The sequence below is a fragment of the Camponotus vicinus genome, unplaced genomic scaffold (genome assembly GCF_025532165.1).
Source record: "Camponotus vicinus isolate PSW18456_S1 unplaced genomic scaffold, iyCamVici1.0 SCAF_4, whole genome shotgun sequence".
In the NCBI taxonomy this organism is placed as follows: domain Eukaryota; kingdom Metazoa; phylum Arthropoda; class Insecta; order Hymenoptera; family Formicidae; genus Camponotus; species Camponotus vicinus.
Window position 1 is genome coordinate 5,774,114 of NW_028141976.1, and position 19,559 is coordinate 5,793,672.

Below are 19,559 nucleotides of genomic sequence, written 5' to 3' on the forward strand. Positions count from 1 at the left end.
GTGACCGATGTGAATATTAGCTAAAGTTGAAGAGCTATGAAAAAATTTTTATACCAAAAGATGTTTGATACAGAGGGGGACATCGTATGGTACAAACGATATTTTTATAGATGAAGGCATTAAGGAGATTTCAAGATCAACTTAATTTTTTTAAATGGAACCCCCTACTTTTTATTACATATTCTTGGAGCTCATCTCGAGAGCTTTCCAAAACACTATAATTAAGTTAGTTTCCATTAAGTACTTTCCAGGTTATGAGGCTTGAAATCATTTCTTAATTTTACATAAACCGTAAAATATCTTGTAAAATATTCATTTTTCTGTAACAGAATGTGTACGCACACACACACATACACACACTGATTGTTACAGTCATCGCGTATAGCAATCAGCTGATCGCAGCGAGCGCCCCACGTAATCGCCTGTATCGCGTCGTCCCTGCCTACCTTTTGTACTCGTTCTGTAAGTAGTTAACTATTTTCCTTTATAGTTTAAAAACTAAGCTCCGGGCAAAATTTTGCAAGAGGAAAAAATCGTCTTAGAATTCATTCAAGAATTTAATATTTTAAAGACAAACGTTTGTTCAGAATCACCCTGTATACCATATTTTTATTTGATTTATTTTTTGCTGAGAGAAAGAGTTTTTATGTAGTTTAATGATGGCATGTAACTTGTTCATATCAGTGTAAAATAAAAATACTTTCCAATCATGGACCACGTCTAAATTGTTCCGAAAAAAATGTAACGAAATGGTATGTTAAAAAATGTAAAGCAATCCGTGTTATTAATTATTACTATTTGTAATCGATTTTTATCTCTTTATTATGCTTATTAGATAATATTAGCTACATTGTAGCAGTATATTATTTATTTTTATGCTGAAGAGAGATACGATACAAAAGCATCGAAACGTTATTATCAAAAAGAATATTTACACAATATAAATGCATTTATTTATTGTGCTTAGCTCTTATTAGGCTAATTCTTTTTTAACTTTTTATATATAATATAATAAATATTTGTTTATATACAAACATAATTATGTAAAAATTATATAGAGATATTTTACATACCGCTAGTATTATAGTAAGTAAATTCTCCCGTATTACTTCTTGCGGGCATTTCTCGTTTTCAGACATTTTTATTAATGTATCGAGAAGCGTTTTATCTAAATAAAATGAAAGAAAAAATATAAAATTTTGTGCATGTGTGTATATATGTTAATTATTTTCTCATAGCATAAGTATATATAATAATAGTATATATATACAGGGCGTCCCAGAACACTACAAACAAGCGCTCGAGCGGCTGAGCGCTTCTTTCGTTCGTCCGATTTTAATATTTAATATTTCTGTTATTATTGCGAAAATTGTAAAATGGTACAAGACTTTTCTGTTCAATTTTCTGGTCCCTACCTCCTCACAAGCGCTTGTATATAGTGTTCTGGGACGCCATGTATATATAAAAGAAAAATTAGATATTTTGAAAATTAATATTAAAAATAAACGTAGAAATAGAAAAATATCTTTAGCATTGATTAAAATTAGACATTATAATATTGTTTTAATAATGAAAGCAAGCACTTTAGAGTTTTAAGCTTTTAAGCTTTGAAAAATATCATTTTGCTGAAAAATATATTATTTACAAATCTTGCATCATAATACAACAATGGAAACAAACAAATAAAGTATAGATAAAACTTACAAGTTGTTTTATTTTCATTGTTGCTATTATCTGTATTTATTAAGTGTTGTTGTATTAACTGTAAAATAATAATTTATGAGTAAGTATAAAGTATAAGTTAAAATTAATTCGTTATTAATATTCACAATATTTACCTTATTTATAAAAGAGTGTAAAAAGTTTATATTTTCTTTTTGTTTTCGTCCTGCAGCTGTCAGATTAAATATAAAATCAGGATACAGAAACACATTCCGTAATCTTAATGTGAAAATTTTTCTAATGCTAAAACACACATCTTTCTATTAAAATAATATTATATATTATAAAATATAAAAATATATTTAATTAATTATTTGATTATTTAATTCTACAAATAGAGCAAAGAAAAATATTCTTTTCCTGGTTATATGTTAACAAAATTATTTATAATAAAAATTTAATTAAAATATAATTTTTACAAATACCCTTGTAAAAATTCTTTTAAAAGTGCAATTTTTTAAAGAATTTTATAAATTATTTTTAAGGTAAACTTATTTTTACGATTTGTGCATATTTTAATATTATAAGAAGTCAAGGTTAAAAAAAATTATTTTAAAAAACAATAAAAAAGCAAAACAGTAACATTGAAAAAATTGTTTTACTTTGGCATTATTTTAAGACAGTGATTGATTTGATTTGATAGGCTTTCTGGTTTGACGTTCGTCATTGTGCCTTTATAATAACACATGAAAAGAAATTCATTATTCAAGATATTAACTATTATAATAATTGAATAATAATATTGATTTGTACATTTTATGCAATGCATTCGCTAAACAAATATGATATGAAATTATAAAAAAAAAAGTCTTTTGTTATCCAAATATTTTTGAAAATAATAATCAACTTGGTAATTATATGTATTTCATTATTTTTATTGTTTCAATATTCTCGATATTAATTTATTATGTTGAATTTCGAATAATATTTTACAGCATATTTTACACATATTGTAATTAAAATGTTTTCAAAAATAACAAACATAAGAATTGAAAAATCAAGAAACACGTTAATATCTCATGTAAAGTCACACGCAGCAACGACGAGACTAATCTATGTATCTATGTATATGCGAGTCGATCATTTAGAAGTATCATCGATTATCAAATTTCAATAACTATTGGATCAATCTTAATAGACTTAATCAAGCTTGAGTCTCATTAAAGAAAGTATCTGTAGCTGTTGTGTTCTATGTGTCTCATAAACAGAAATATTACAAAGATGGGAAATAGTCGCAAAATTCCAAATATTTGTGAATATTTTCATTTAAGAAATGTTTTGGACAAATCATCAATTACTTTTCCGTTCTTTTCTATTACATATGTTTCGATTACGTATGTTCGCACGCACGCACGCACGCACTAAAATAAATCTAATTTTGCTGTTGTAAAATTATTACACAACTTTTTATATTTTGTACTCTATGAAATTTTATCATTAAGTCAACAGAATTTAATATATTATTTAATTTACAAATAATAAAATAATACAAATTATATTATACTTAATGTGTAATTTATGTGACTTGTTCTTTATCTCTCTCTTGCAAAATTTTTGATTTCTCGGACTCGTGAACTATCGAGTGTTGAGATCGAGAGCGAGATATTTTATGGGTTCATCCGATTGCGGGTTTATTAATTGATTCTGCTGCGTTATTTGCGTTGATCACGCTCTTGTGACATCGTATTTCTGTTATATTCAATTTTTAGTCATCGATTGACATTCATATAAAATTCGATAATATTTCGGATGAAATTTATTGCTCTGTCTGTGAAGCTGATACGACAATCTACGAATTTAAAAAAAATATTAAAAGTTCTGATAGCACTTTTCATAGTTCTACAGTTCCTGATAAAAATTAAAGAGTTCCGCATTCCTTATATTGAAAAATCGAAATCGAAAAAATGTGTTAACTTCGCGAATCTAGCACGACACTCTTCCCTCTAAAGAATAAAAACGCGTTGAATATTATTATTTTTAGCAAGAGTTCCCAATAATTCTGCTATATTTCAGCCTATATATGCAATTTCAGACCGATATTTCAATAATTAATAATTTTTTATGAATTTTTAATGAACGGGAGTTGATTTCCAAACTTTTATCCCATCTGCTTAGGCGAAATATTTTGCACGTAGAATGTTTCAAGAGTGGATTGGGAGAAGTATTGGAAATAGTGGATGATCTAGTTATCGACATACCGAAAATCTGGACATACCTCGCAGAGATATTATCGTATCCTATCCAAGACGAAGCCATTTCATTGTACGAGATGAAAAGCATATTTGTGAGTTTGAAAAATCAAGGCTTCGTGGGAAAGTTCATCGGTGAACTTCTGACAAAAGTATCTCACAACAAAGGAGGTAGATGGGTCACCGATAAATGGGATCAAGCTGGACTCAAACTGAGTAACTTGATTAACCCAGACCTAGAGGATGCCGAAAAGATCACCACGGAATACGTAAGTATTTCTTGCGGTGATCGTCATAATAATATATAAATTTGTATATTTGTGTATGACTGTAAATTTTGTATATATGTTGTACGTATCTGTGTGTATGTATGTATGTAAATATTATTTTGCCTCTAACGCTTGCAGCAATATTTTCTGGCTAATTTGTACACTATTCTTTCTTTCTCTCATAGAACCGGTCGTTAAGAATGGCTATTCACGATTAGTGTACTACAATTCTGAATAATTATAAAAGTATACACTTATCGCGCGAATAACCGCTTAAGCGGCTGTAGTCAGATAGTATTTATTCTCGTGCAGCCTGTCCATAATTATGTGCATTATTATTATTTTTTTTTTTTACTACAATCGGCTTTCATTAATGCACAAAACTTATTCACACATATGCGCATGTACACAATCACTCAGATATATGTACATACATACACACTTTTTGTTATTTTTATATATCTTTTTTTTATTTATTTTATATATTCATTTAAATTATATTCATTTGTACATATTACATACATACGCGCGCGCCACACACACACACACACACATATACACACACACTGCTTTTGTTTGTGCATATTCCTGCACAAATACTAATTGATGTATATAAATATATAATATATATTTTTTTCGACCAGCACGACACTTAGTAAAAATATGTCGCGCTGATAATTTTCCGTAGTTTTAACGACAGTTCTGGACAGTTCTATAAAAGTTCTATTCTTTAGAAATATTTTTTAAGCAGAGAGATTTTTTAAATAATTATTTATAAAATAATAAACGGTCGGAGCTCTGCGTAAAAATGTTTCTAAAGGACAGAACTTTTATAGAACCGTCCAGAATTGCCGTTAAAACTAGGGAAAATCATCAGCACGACACATTTTCACTAATTGTCGTGCTGGTCAAGAACATTAAAAATTCATAAAAAATTATTTTTTGGAATATCGATCTGAAATTACATATATAGGCTGAACTATAGCAGAACTATCGGGAACTCTTGCTAAAAATAATATTTAACGCGTTTTGGTACTTTGGAGGGAAGAGTGTCGTGCTAGATTCGCGAAGTTAGCACGACATTTTTTCGATTTCGATTTTTTAATATAAGGAATGCGGAACTCTTTTTAATTTTTATCAGGAACTGTAGAACTATGAAAAGTGCTATCAGAACTCTTAGTATTTTTTTGAAATTCGTAGATTGTCGTGCCAGCTTCACAGACACCTCTGGAGCGATTAATGACATCATTGGTGAATCACAGTTATTTCATTCTGAGGAATGGATGTGATTAGCTAGCTTTTAAGTTTGACGTAATATTGGACGAGAGCACAAAAAGAATGTAAATTTAGCTGTATTTATAAATTTAATGGAAATTAAAATTTTTTTATTTACATGTGAAGTTACATGTTGTGCTTTAAAATCTATATGTCCTTAAATTTTTTACGGTTTTGTAAATTTAAAATAAAGAATTTGTTGCTTTTATATTAATATTTTAATAAAAAATATTACCAAAGTAAATTTTTTATTTAATTCTATCTTGTTTTAACATTAAAAGTAACGGGAAAAGTAACGAATCGTTACTTTTGAAGTAACGGTAACGGTAACTAGTTACTTTTAAAAATAAGTAACTAATAACGGTAACGAGTTACTTTTTTTATTCGGTAACGAGTAACGGTAACGAGCTACTTTTAAAAAGTAACTTTCCCATCCCTGATTATAAGTATGTTATAAAGGATCACACGATTTTTTTAAAATTATGTAAATTGTAGTTATAGAAGTAATTTTATTATGTTTATATTATAGTTATAGGAATAACTTTAAATTTTATTTTACTAAAAATATCTTACCAGGAGCTGTGACTAATGATGACTCCTTTGCCTATTATTGGTTCAACAAGTTTGTATACTATACTTTTCTCTATACTGCTTTCTAAGATTATCTACAAAAGTTATGTTACGTGAAATATTTCAAATGTATATTTGTTTGTGTCATTTAGATATTTAAAATATTAGATTTAGATAAAATTAACTGAGAAAATTACTTTAATTATATTAGTGATGAGTTATTATAAAGATAAAAGTATTATTTATTTGAAATAGACAACATATTTTCTATATATGGATTTGAATAATTTATGAATATATAATGAAACATATAAATGCTCTTTTTCTACCTGCATTTGTTCGGGTTCATATATTCCAATTATTAATTTGTTGCCTAGCCAAAACTTAAGTGGAGACGAATAATCCTGCGTCAGTTTAATAATAATATCCAAAAGTTCTACAAAATGTTTTATGATTTATCATATAAGATAATTTATTCACATATTATGTGATATTTATTCTTATTATTTTAAATTTATTATGTGATATTTATTCTTATTATTTTAAATTAATGCAATTTTATTCTTATTATTTTAAATTAATGCAATTTTGATGATAATAAATTTTTGAATATACGTATATCTCTTTAGTATTACCTTCAGAATTCCGACGAAGGAAGTAATAGCCACTTCCAATAAATGGAAGACTCTTTGGGCCATTTAATATATTTATCTTTTTAATTATATGTCGGCGATGACCATTTAAATAAAATAATATATATATAGGGCAGTAAGACCCAATAGTATTAATGAAGTAAATATCATTATCATTAAATTGATAATACAAATTTGTATTAATGTATTTTCTAGATTTTTTCTTTTATTTTGTCTTCCCCTCCTAAACATATAGATAAATACATAACTACAATTTATGAAATAATGGAGATGCTTTTTTTAGATTAGAAAGTAAATAGAGATACATTAAATAGAGATACTACTTACTTCGGATGTACAAAAAATTATCTCGGATACCTTACAGTGTAGTATGCGTATAGTAATGCGTACGTGCTCCGTTGGACGCAATTATAAAATTATATTAACCTTTAGGCTGCCGTCATTTTTTCATCAAAAATGACGTGTTTTCCGAAAAATTTAACCATGTAAATGACGTACACATTGCGAAGAATTTTAAGATTTGTTCAAAGCCACAAAAGTAGCTTTCCTGGCAGGCAATGGACGGTCAAATATAAAAAAATTTTTTATTTTCTCAAAAATACGTAGGGTTTTGGATGTCGCTGATTCTAATTCTGAACATAGATTTATGAAATTTCAAGCCTAAGAGCAGTAATGATAACATGAATAAATATAAACGTATAGACTTATGCAAAGAACTTTCTTTTAACATTATCGAGAACTAATTACGTGGATGTAGAAAGCTCCTTTTTTACTTTTGGGTCTTTTTCGTTGGTTTTCTAATTTTTTACTTCTATTGTATTAATTTAATATTTATGAAATACCACTAACTTATCAACTCAAGAGTCGCAAAAGTGGCTTTCCCGGAAGTCTAATGTCATGCCTTTGTAGCTGCATAAGTGCATCTATTTGTATTTGTAGCATTAATAATAAATTATCATTTATTACCCTTTGATGTCATCAAAAAGAATTTTTCTTGTTCGTTTAGTTTCAGTTTTTGTGAAACGTTTTGAATAATTTAAGTATATCACATATATATTGCGTGTCTCTCTCTTCTGTAATCGCGAGTCGTAGCAAGTGTAACGGTAACAACAAATACCCTTACTTTTCGATAAGATAAATAGTATCTCTATTTAGTGTATCTCTATTTACTTTCTAATCTGAAAAAAGCATCTCCATTATTTCATAAATTGTATTGATGTATTTTTCTTTGTTATAGTCTGAAGAACTATAACTCTATTTTAATATTAATATAGATTTTATTTAAACAAAAAAATGCAATGAAATGTTTGCGAACTGCGTAAAATTGTCACCTCAGCGAACTACACTACCGCTCAAAAGTATTTGCCCACTGTAAATTTTATCGAAAATTTTAAAACAAAAGTCTCTATTGTGACTTTATCAATATTTATTGTTTATGTACATATATAACATCCTTATCGATAGCTATTATGTTGAATAAGATTTGATATTTACCGATAATTAACCACGAAACTAAAGATAGCGCCTATGATTCATTTCTTGGAATTAATGTACTTATGTTTTACCTGCGACAGGCACTTGATTATTTCGATCTTCTTTTATTTGGTAGCTTGGCATACAGAAGTAAGACGTATAATACAACTTTGCTTTAGTTATCTGCTCACTTGACTAAAAATCATAACTGTCTAAAATACTCTCTTTTTATAAAGACTTTTTTTCCCTCAATTTATCAAAATGGGCAAAACAAAGGAATTATCGGGCTTCATATGGCTGGAAAGAGCAATCGTCAAATCGCAAAAGATTTGAAGATATCAAGGCGAACTGTTGACTACAATGTGAAGAAATTCACTACTCAAGGCAAAGTTACCAATAATCCTCGCCAAGGCAGACCAAGAATAACGAATTCAAGGGATGATTTAAATATTATAATAAAAAGCAAACGTAATAGACGCCTTACCGCTCCTGAAATAACAGCACAAATCAATGAGAGACGCAATAAACCTATTAGTTTATCCACTGTAAAAAGACGACTTTTAGATGCAGGCCTTAAAGGATGTTTAGCTGTATCAAAACCGCTATTGAAGACTGCAAATAAGAAGAAAAGACTTAATTGGGCTCAACAACACAAAGATTGGACAATTGAAGACTGGAACAAGGTTCTTTGGAGTGATGAATCCAAATTTGAAATTTTTGGGACTAAGAGACGTGTCTTCGTTCGCCGATATTCTAATGAGAGGGTAGCTGACGGCTGCACAGTGGCTTCTGTCAAACACGGTGGAGGTTCTGTCATGGTATGGGGATGTTTTAGTGGATCTGCAGTGGGTGACTTGATTAAAATAGAGGGAATTCTCCGAAAAGAAGGATACAAAAAGATCATAGAAGAAAATGTTGTTCCTTCTGGCACTCGGTTAATTGGAACAAACTTTATTTTTCAACATGATAATGACCCCAAACACACATCAAAACTGTGTAAAACATTTTTAGAACATTTGAAAAGGCAACACGTTTTAAAAGTTATGGAATGGCCCCCGCAATCACCTGATCTTAATCCGATCGAGTTATTGTGGGATGAACTGGATAGACAGGTGCGAAAATCTTGTCCTACATCCCGAGAGGACTTGTGGAGAATTCTACAAGAAGAGTGGCAGCAAATATCCAGAGAAACGCTAGAAAAATTAATAAGAAGATTGCCAAGACTTTGTGAAGCCGTAATCAAAAATAAAGGCGGGCATATAGATGAATCAAAAGTTTAATGTATAAGTGTTTTGTTAAATGTATAAGTTAAGTTAAGTGTACAATTTGTACTTGCAATTCTAGTTTATTATATATGAATACTTTTCATAAGATTATTACATTGTTTTATTTATTCCTAGCCATTAGAGCACAAGTATCTTAGGTGGGCAAATACTTTTGAGCGGTAGTGTACGCGTGAGTTCGCCAGAAACACGAAAATGCTAAAGGTTTCGATTTTGAAACGCTTTCGCTTGCATCAAGATTTGACCGTCACGAAAAGTTCACCATGATTTTATATGATAACGTCACTAGGCGATCCCCTCCCAAATTTTAGCCAAAACGAGGAGTTAAAAACCGCCCATCGCGAGCGCGCAGCGGACAGTCGTTAACAAATATTGAACAATTGTAAGTGCGGGCTAGTCGCTAATTAATTTCACGTGTCAATTACTAAAGAAATTGTTAACTTATTACTTAAAGGAATAAAGGAAGAGGTTATAGAAATAATCCGAGTCTTATATCAAATCAAGAAAATATATTTTTAGCACTGATAATAAATTATCATCTATTACTCTCTAATCAAAAAGAATTTTTCTTGCTCGTCTAGTTCCAGTTTTAGTGAATGAACATTTTGAATATTTCAGTATATCGCACGTATATATTGCGTTCGACTTCTATAACCGTGAGTCGCGACAATTCAAATGTAGCAGCAAATACCCATACTCTTCGATAAAGTAAGTAGTATTTCTATTTGTTCCTTAAAGTTTTTTTATATTAATTATTGTTGTTTTATTAGCGGAGGTTTTTTTTATTAAGTATTTTAGATCAATAACATTTTTAAATAAAGCAAATTGAAGATTTTTGTTACATATAAAATTATTATCTTTAAAATTTTATAAAAACATTGATTATTTTAAATAACTACGAAACTTATTCAACTTTTATTTTTCCTTAAACATAGAAATTCTCGAAATAATAGCTTCCATGTTATTTGATACTTGACACTTCCAAAGTAATTAATGAATTTACTTCTTAATCTGAAAGAAGCATCTCCGTTATTTCATAAATTGTATTTATGTATTTATCTATATGTTTAGGAGGGGAAGACATAAAATAAAAAAAAATTTGGAAAATACATTAATACAAATTTGTATTATCAATTTAATGATAATGATATTTGTTTCATTAATACTATTTGGTCTTACTGCTCTATATATATATTATTTTATTTTAAATAATCATCGCCGACATATAATTAAAAAGATAAATATATTAAATGGTCCAAAGAGTTTTCCATTTATTGGAAGTGGGTATTATTTTCTTCGTCAGAATTATGAAGGTAATAATAAAGAGATATTTAAAAAATTAACTATCACCAACATTGCATTAATTTAAAATAATAAAGATGTTAATAAATTCATAATATAAATAATATTAATATTAATAATTAAAATAAATTTTAATAAGTTAAGGTAATTATGCATAAAAAGGGCCCACCTTCGCACGTGTTATTGACGTATGTTGTGAAGATGTTGTCCCTGATTAACATTCTGAAGGTTTTAGCCGGCGGTCATTCTTTATTCAAAAGTTATTAACAAATAAATGTGAGAAATATTGACATAAAGATTCTACTTTATTTGTTCACCGATTTGCTTTATTTTTAAATATGTTATAGGGGAGATTTTCCCGAGTAATTTCGTATATATATATGTATAAGGGTCGGACTCAAATAGTTTTGGAGATATAGGTTGAAAAAGGATAAAAATAATAAATACAAAAATAACGTAAATCTTCGGAAAACCTACCTATATGAAATAATGGGTAAGAATACCCAATTTCTACGTATTTTTACCTACTGAACACGAATATGAAACTTAAAAATAGCGGTCGAACTCGCAAGTCGAAGAAAAACGCAAAAAAAGGTAAATTAAAGGTAAATAAAAAAAAAGGTAAACAATTTAAATTTATATAGAATTTAATACAATTTAATACAATTAAAAAATATCACAAATGTATGTGTACACACACACACACACACACACACGCGCGCGCGCGCGCGCGCGCGCGCGGGGGGTGCAAGGGGGGCCTTCGGCCCCCTTCCCGCAACCATCCCGCCGGTAGGGGACGCATTGCGAAGAGTTCAATCACAATGGATATATGCTGTAAGTTGTAAACCGAGGTCCACCTTGCCTACCGGCGGCGTGGTTGCGGGAGGGGGGGCCGAAGGCCCCCCCTTGCATCCCCCGCGTGTGTGTGTGTGTGTGTGTACCCATACATTTGTGATATTTTTTAATTGTATTAAATTGTATTAAATTCTATATAAATTTAAATTGTATTAAATGTATTTAAAATTATTATTTTTTCATATAACAGCTAAAATAGTAGGTTTATGAAAAAAGTGCATATAACCTTTTTTGTAGAGTTTTTCAGCGGCTTTATTTTTTGCTTAAAATTTTTTTTCTCAAATCAATATTTTTGGAGATAAAAAGCATTAAAATTGTAAAATTCTTTTGTTAATAACTTTTTAATAAACAACGACCGCCGGATAAAACCTTCAGAATATTAATTAGAGATATGACCTTGACAACATATGTCAATGACACATTTGTGCGAAGGTGGGCCCTTTTTATGCATAATTACCTAAGTTAATAATCTTATATGATAAATCATAAAATATTTTTTAGAATTTTTGAATGTTTTTATTAAATGGACGGAATATTACTCATCTCCATTCAAGTTTTGGCTAGGCAACAAATTAGTAATTGGTATATATGAACCAGATCAAATGCAGGTAAAAAGATAGCGTTTATATGTTTCATTATTATTTGTTTGTATATTCATAAATTATTTAAATCTAAATATAGAGAATCTGTTGTCTATTTCAAATAAATGATACTTTTATATATCTTTATAATAACTCATCACTGATCTAATCAAAATAATTTTCGACAGTTAACTTTATCTAAATATAATATATTGTTAAATATCTAAATGACAGATATACAGATAAACAGATATACATTTGAAATATTTAAAAGTACTTCACATAATACAACTTTTATAGGTAATCTTGCATAACAGTGTGGATAAAAGTACGATATATAAACTTTTTGAACCCATAATAGGCAAAGGATTAATCACAGCTCCTGGTAAGATATTTTTAGTAACATAAAATTTCAAATTATTCCTATAACTATAGTTTACACATAATAAAATTATGTAGTTCTATAACTACAATTTACATAATAACATTATATAATTTAAAAAAATTCTTTATAACATACTTATAATATAATTATTACTTGCATTCTTATATAATATATTCTTATATTTTTATTTTTGTTACTTTGACTGCAATGTGACAAATTTAAAATTATTATTAATTAAATTTGTTTTCAAAGTTTTTTAATATCAATGCTTTTTAATATTATTTTTATGTATTATATGAACATATATATATATATATATATATATATATATATATATATATATATATACACATGTTTTCTTCATTTATCTTTTTTAATATATCTTTCCTGTAATATTTGTTTCAGTACCTATATGGAGGGAACATCGAAAAGCTATTGCATTAAATTTTAATACTCTAATATTACGAAACTTTTCGGATACATTTGTCGATCAATCTATAAGTTTAATAAAGGAACTTAAAAAAATCGGATTAAATGGAAAAGAAATAAATCTTTCCCATTATATCTTCAAATATACGCTTAACATTATATGTGGTAAGGCCAAGTATTTTTATTTAATATAAAACATCTGTATATTATATTTTTAAAATCTGATAATCGATGATACTTCTAAATGAGCAACTCGCATATAAGTTGCTGCGAGTGACTTTATTAATGTGTTTCATGATTTTTCAGTTCTTATGTTTGTTACTTTTGAAAACATTTTAATGACAGTATGTGTAAAATATGCTGCAAAATATTGTTCGACATAGTAAATTAATATCGAGAATATTGAAACAATAAAAATAATGAAATGCATATAATTTTACTAAGTTGATTATTATTTTTAAAAATATTTGGATAACAAAACATTTATTTTTTATTTTATAATTTCATATCATATTTGTTTAGGGAATGCATTGCATAAAATGTACAAATCAAAATTATTACTCAATTATTATAATAGTTAATATCAATTAACTAAATAATAATATAATAGTTAATATTAATTAACTAAATAATAATATAATAGTTAATATCAATTTATATTAGTTAATATCAATTACTATAATAGTTAATATCTTGATTAATGAATTTCTTATCATATGTCATTATAAAGCCACAATGACGAACGTCAAACCAGAACTTCTCTCAAACCAGATCAATCAATGTCTCGAAATAAGTGCGAGGTAAAATAATATTTTATATTATAAAAATAATATTTTTATTATTATTTTCTCTTTTTTATGTTATTGTTTTTCAAAATAATTTTTTTAACCTGGACTTTTTACAATATTACTTCTTATAATATTAAAGTATATGCACAAATCGTAAAAATAAGTCTATCTGAAAATAATTTGTAAAATTCTTTAAAAAATTGCACTTTCAAAAGAATTTTTTACAAATGTATTTGTAGAAATTATATTTTTAATTAAATCTTTATTATAAATAATTTTGTTGACATATAACCAGGAAAACAATATTTTTTTTGCTCTATTTGTGGAATTAAATTAATTAAATATATTCTTATATTTTATAATATAGAATATTATTTTAATAGAAAGATGTTGTATGTGTTTTAGCACGAGGGAAATTTTAACATTAAGGTTACGGATGTTTTTGTATCCTGATTTCATATTTAATCTGACAGCTGCAGGACAAAAACAAAAAGAAAATATAAACATTTTACACTCTTTTATAAATAAGGTAAATATTGTGAATATTAATAACGAATTAATTTTAACTTATATTTTATACTTACTCATAATTTATTATTTCACAGTTAATACAACAGCACCTAATAAATGCACAGAATAGCAATATTAATAATGAAAAAGCTCGTAAGTTTTGTCCATGGACGTAGTATACATGGACTCCGCATACTCTTTATTTTGCTATCTAATTGCGTGAAGCCAACATCTAGAAAGAGAGCAAGAATAGAGGAGCTCTTTCTTCTCTCTCTTTCTTTTTGTTTATTTGTAATTTGTCTGCGCAGAAAGAGACAAAGTCTGAACAGAAAGGTTAGATCATCTGTTTCTTTCTATATGTTGGGCTTCACTTTTTTGGCCATATGCGGAGTCCATGTATACTACATCCATGGTTTTGCCTATTTTATTTGTATGTTTTTATTGTTGTATTACGATGCAAGATTTGTAAATAACTTTTTTCAGCAAAATAATATTTTTCAAAGCTTAAAAGCTTAAAACTCTAAAGTGCTTGCTTTCATTGTTAAAACACTATTATAATGTCTAATTTTAATCAATGCTAAAGATATTTTTCTTTTTCTACGTTTATTTTTAATATTAATTTTCAAAATATCTAATTTTTCTTTTATATATACATGGCGTCTCAGAACACTACATACAAGCGGTTGTGAGGAGGTAGGGACCAGAAAATTGAACAGAAAAGTTTTGTACCATTTTACAATTTTCGCAATAATAACAGAAATATTAAATAGTATTAAAATCGGACGAACGAAAGAAGCGCTCAGCCGCTCGAGCGCTTGTTTGTAGTGTTCTGTGGAACGCCCTGTATATATATACTATTATTATATATACTTATGCTATGAGAAAATAATTAACATATATACACACATGCATAAAATTTTATATTTTTTCTTTCATTTTATTTAGATAAAACACTTCTCGATACATTAATAAAAATGTCTGAAAACGAGAAATGCCCGCAAGAAGTAATACGGGAAAATTTACTTACTATAATACTAGCGGTATGTAAAATATCTTTATATAATTTTTACATAATTATGTTTGTATATAAACAAATATTTATTATATTATATATAAAAAGTTAAAAAAGAATTAGCCTAATAAGAGCTAAGCACAATAAATAAATGCATTTATATTGTGTAAATATTCTTTTTGATAATAACGTTTCGATGCTTTTGTATCGTATCTCTCTTCAGCATATAAAAATAAATAATATACTGCTACAATGTAGCTAATATTATCTAATAAGCATAATAAAGAGATAAAAATCGATTACAAATAGTAATAATTAATAACACGGATTGCTTTACATTTTTTAACATACCATTTCGTTACATTTTTTTCGGAACAATTTAGACGTGGTCCATGATTGGAAAATATTTTTATTTTACACTGATATGAACAAGTTACATGCCATCATTAAATTACATAAAAACTCTTTCTCTCAGCAAAAAATAAATCAAATAAAAATATGGTATGCAGGGTGATTCTGAACAAACGTTTGTCTTTAAAATATTAAATTCTTGAATTCTAAGACGATTTTTCCTCTTGCAAAATTTTGCCCGGAGCTTAGTTTTTAACCTATAAAGGAAAATAGTTAACTATTTACGGAACGAGTACAAAAGGTAGGCAGGGACGACGCGATACAGGCGATTACGTGGGGCGCTCGCCGCGATCAGCTGATTGCTATACGCGATGACTGTAACAATCAGTGTGTGTATGTGTGTGTGTGTGCGTACACATTCTCACACACACACACTGATTGTTACAGTCATCGCGTATAGCAATCAGCTGATCGCGGCGAGTGCCCCACGTAATCGCCTATATCGCGCCGTCCCTACCTCTTGTACTCGTTTCGTAAGTAGTTAACTATTTTCCTTATAGTATAAAAACTAAGCTCCGGGCAAAATTTTGCAAGAGGAAAAATCGTCTTAGAATTCATTCAAGAATTTGATATTTTAAAGACAAACGTTTGTTCAGAATCACCCTGTATAAAATTTCATGTAAAGATTGTGATGCATCATATGCTGGTCAGATAAATAGATAAAATATTAAAATTACGCATTTATGAACATTGTATTCATATTAATAACGACACTTTGCAATATTCTGTGATAGTTATGCTCAAAGAGCATTGAATTATTTCTTTTTTTTAGTTACAGTTTGAATAGGATAACGTTGAAGGATATAAAATGTAGTTATATATTATAGGATAGTTTTTGAATATAAAAATTTATTTTAAGTAAAAGATTATTATGAGATCTGTTGTTTATTAAGCATCAGAAAAATAGAATCAATCGACATATAATATTGAATGTCTTTACCATATATGCTGGATTATTGGAAAATTTATATTAAACGAAAATTTAAGTGTCCCTATGTGTTTACTTTTCTCCCATCGGAAGAATTGAATTATTATTAAAGTGAAATTTTGCATAATTTAAGTGCATTTATTTACTACGCTTTCTTCTTATTAGTTTTATTCTCCTTTCCGATTTTCTTATTTTTAATATAGGTATATATATATATATATATATTCAATATTATATTCAATATAGGTATATATATATATATATATATATATATATATATTCAATATTATATTCAATATAGGTATATATATATATATATATATATATATATATATATATATATATATATTCAATATTATATTCAATATAGGTATATATATATATATATATATATATATATATATATATATATATATATATATGTTTCTAGTTGTTTATTATCAACGAATCATTTTAATCAACATATAAAAAATTGTTATCTATTAGGGATCGGATACAACGGAGATAACATTAGATTTTGCTATCTTTATGCTGGCCTTGCATCCACATATACAAGTAAGTATTTATTAAATTTATTCGAAATAATACAATTAATTATACAATTAATACAATTAATTCGGAATAATAAACGAAGTAAATGCAAATAATACGATTTTCAATGATGAATATAAAAAAATATTTTTCTAGTAATAATCAAAGAAAGTTCTATCTCAATAAATTCTATTATTTACACAAATAATAATTCGCTCAGAATCTCTTTTGGCATATTATACATATAAATTATGAAATAATTTCTAATGATGTTAATAAGATTAAATTACTATATTAAATTACCATACTTTGTTCAAATTGTAACTTAAATTTAATTAGTATAAACATTTTCTTCAAAGTAGGTTTATAACAGTTCAGCGAACAAGAAATATGTATAATATATGTTATAAACTCATTACAAAATTCGCTTAAATAAAAATGTTGTGTGTAATGTTTCAATTAAATTAAGAATTTTAATGCAGCATAAAATGCTATCATCTGCATTTCAATACCAAACTGATAAAAATTCGTAAATGTAATCAATAAGTTTACATCTCTCTTATATATTGTACATGTTTATATTTATATAATTAAATATCTTATTTAATTTTATAATAGAATAAAGTATATAAAGAAATTAACGAAATTTGTGGAACTGATCCTGTTAAATATGAAGATTTACATTACATGAAATACTTAGATTGTGTAATAAAAGAAACAATGAGACTATTTCCAGCTGTTCCATTAATTGGGCGGTCTGTAACTAAGGACGTAAAAATAGGTATGTCTTCAAATATTATAATTCTATTATTTTATATGTGTGTTAGAATACATATAATCATTATATAGCTAAAATACGAAACACCATAATTTTTAATAACTTTATTGTTTAACAATTATGTGTGCTCATTTTGTTTTTATATATAAACTACTCCTATTTATATTGCCTTATATGTATATATCATATATATGTATATAAAATATTATTTTTTATATCTTTTTATAATAACATTTAAATATATATATGTTTTAGGAGACACTATCTTGCCAAAGGGCACGGAAGTTTTATTGATAATAATAGCTCTCCACCGAAATGAAAAGTTGTGGCAAAATGCACTAACATTTGATCCAGACAGATTTTTGCCAGACAAAATAGAAATATCACAGAAACATTACATGCCATTTAGTTATGGCGTAAGAAATTGTATAGGTGAGCAATAAATCACAAGATATTACGATAAAAATTTATTTATAATTAACTAACAACTTTTTGCAGGTGCAGGATTTGCTTTGTTATCGATAAAAATTCTACTAGCAACATTAATACGCAATATCGTATTTGAGACGGATTCTAATATTAAAATAAATGAAATACAATTGAACATGGATGTTGCTTTATCTAGCGTGAAACCTCTAAGTGTTAAATTAAAAACACGAGGTCCACACTAATAAAATAGTATAAAAAGAAATATATTATGTAATAATTACGTAACAATATACATATAATTAATGTATACACACACACACACACACACACACACACACACATATATATATTTTAATATAGTACATAAAATAAAAATTATATTAATTATATTAGATTGTAGTATTTGAATTTTCTGCGCATTATAAAAAGTTTTGTAATAGTATTCAATAGATTATAATTAAAATTTTGATTCTAGTAATTAATATTTTTTTGTCATTTAAAAAAGATGTACATATATATATATATATATATATATATATATATATATATGTGTGTGTGTGTGTGTGTGTGTATAATTTATATTTATTTATTGAATTAAATCGAAATAATTAAATATAAATATGGTAAGATTTCTTTTATTCATCTGATTATAATCGTTATCTAAAACTCTTCTACGATTATATAACTTTTCTTCGAGTCTGGTGAATATTAACCGAAATTTTTTGATTCCGCCTATAAGTTGCTGAGCTTCAGTTTATATTCCACTTTGCATTTGTATTACGCATGCGCATGCCTCGGTTGGTATATGTTTAATTTGTAAATTGGTTGACGTGCAGTTTTGCATGACATGCAGTTTAACTTGATGTGCAGTTTTCTTATTTTAATTTTACTCAATTCATTATGCAATAATAAAAAATGAATAATAAATTTTACCAATCCAAAATCATAATACTTCAATCTTGTTCTTGAAGCCAATTGTGTTCTTCGATACTGACATCCCTGAGTGTTTCTGAGTGTGAGTAATAATCGAATATATGGTGATGAATATTCGTAATTAATAAATTTATTTTTTACTTCGATGGTAAAAAAGGCATAAAAGTCTGCATAAAGTCACAGAATTGTCTTCAATGAACTATATTTTAAATTGTTTTCATTGTTATACGAATACGCCGGAATGTCACAATAT

At 27.3% G+C, this 19,559-nt stretch overlaps 1 protein-coding gene across 1 annotated transcript; it reads left to right on the top strand.

Moving 5' to 3' along the window:
* The first annotated feature begins 13,128 nt into the window (after nucleotides 1–13,128).
* On the top strand, nucleotides 13,129–18,804 carry LOC145969918 (cytochrome P450 4C1-like). Its single transcript, XM_083096256.1, has 9 exons — nucleotides 13,129–13,151; nucleotides 13,717–13,786; nucleotides 14,180–14,285; nucleotides 14,380–14,437; nucleotides 15,230–15,324; nucleotides 17,122–17,190; nucleotides 17,785–17,947; nucleotides 18,200–18,376; nucleotides 18,443–18,804. Exons 2-9 carry the CDS (start codon nucleotides 13,722–13,724, stop codon nucleotides 18,613–18,615), a joined length of 906 nt encoding a protein of 301 aa, XP_082952382.1. The 5' UTR covers nucleotides 13,129–13,151; nucleotides 13,717–13,721; the 3' UTR covers nucleotides 18,616–18,804.
* The last annotated feature ends 755 nt before the right edge of the window (nucleotides 18,805–19,559 follow it).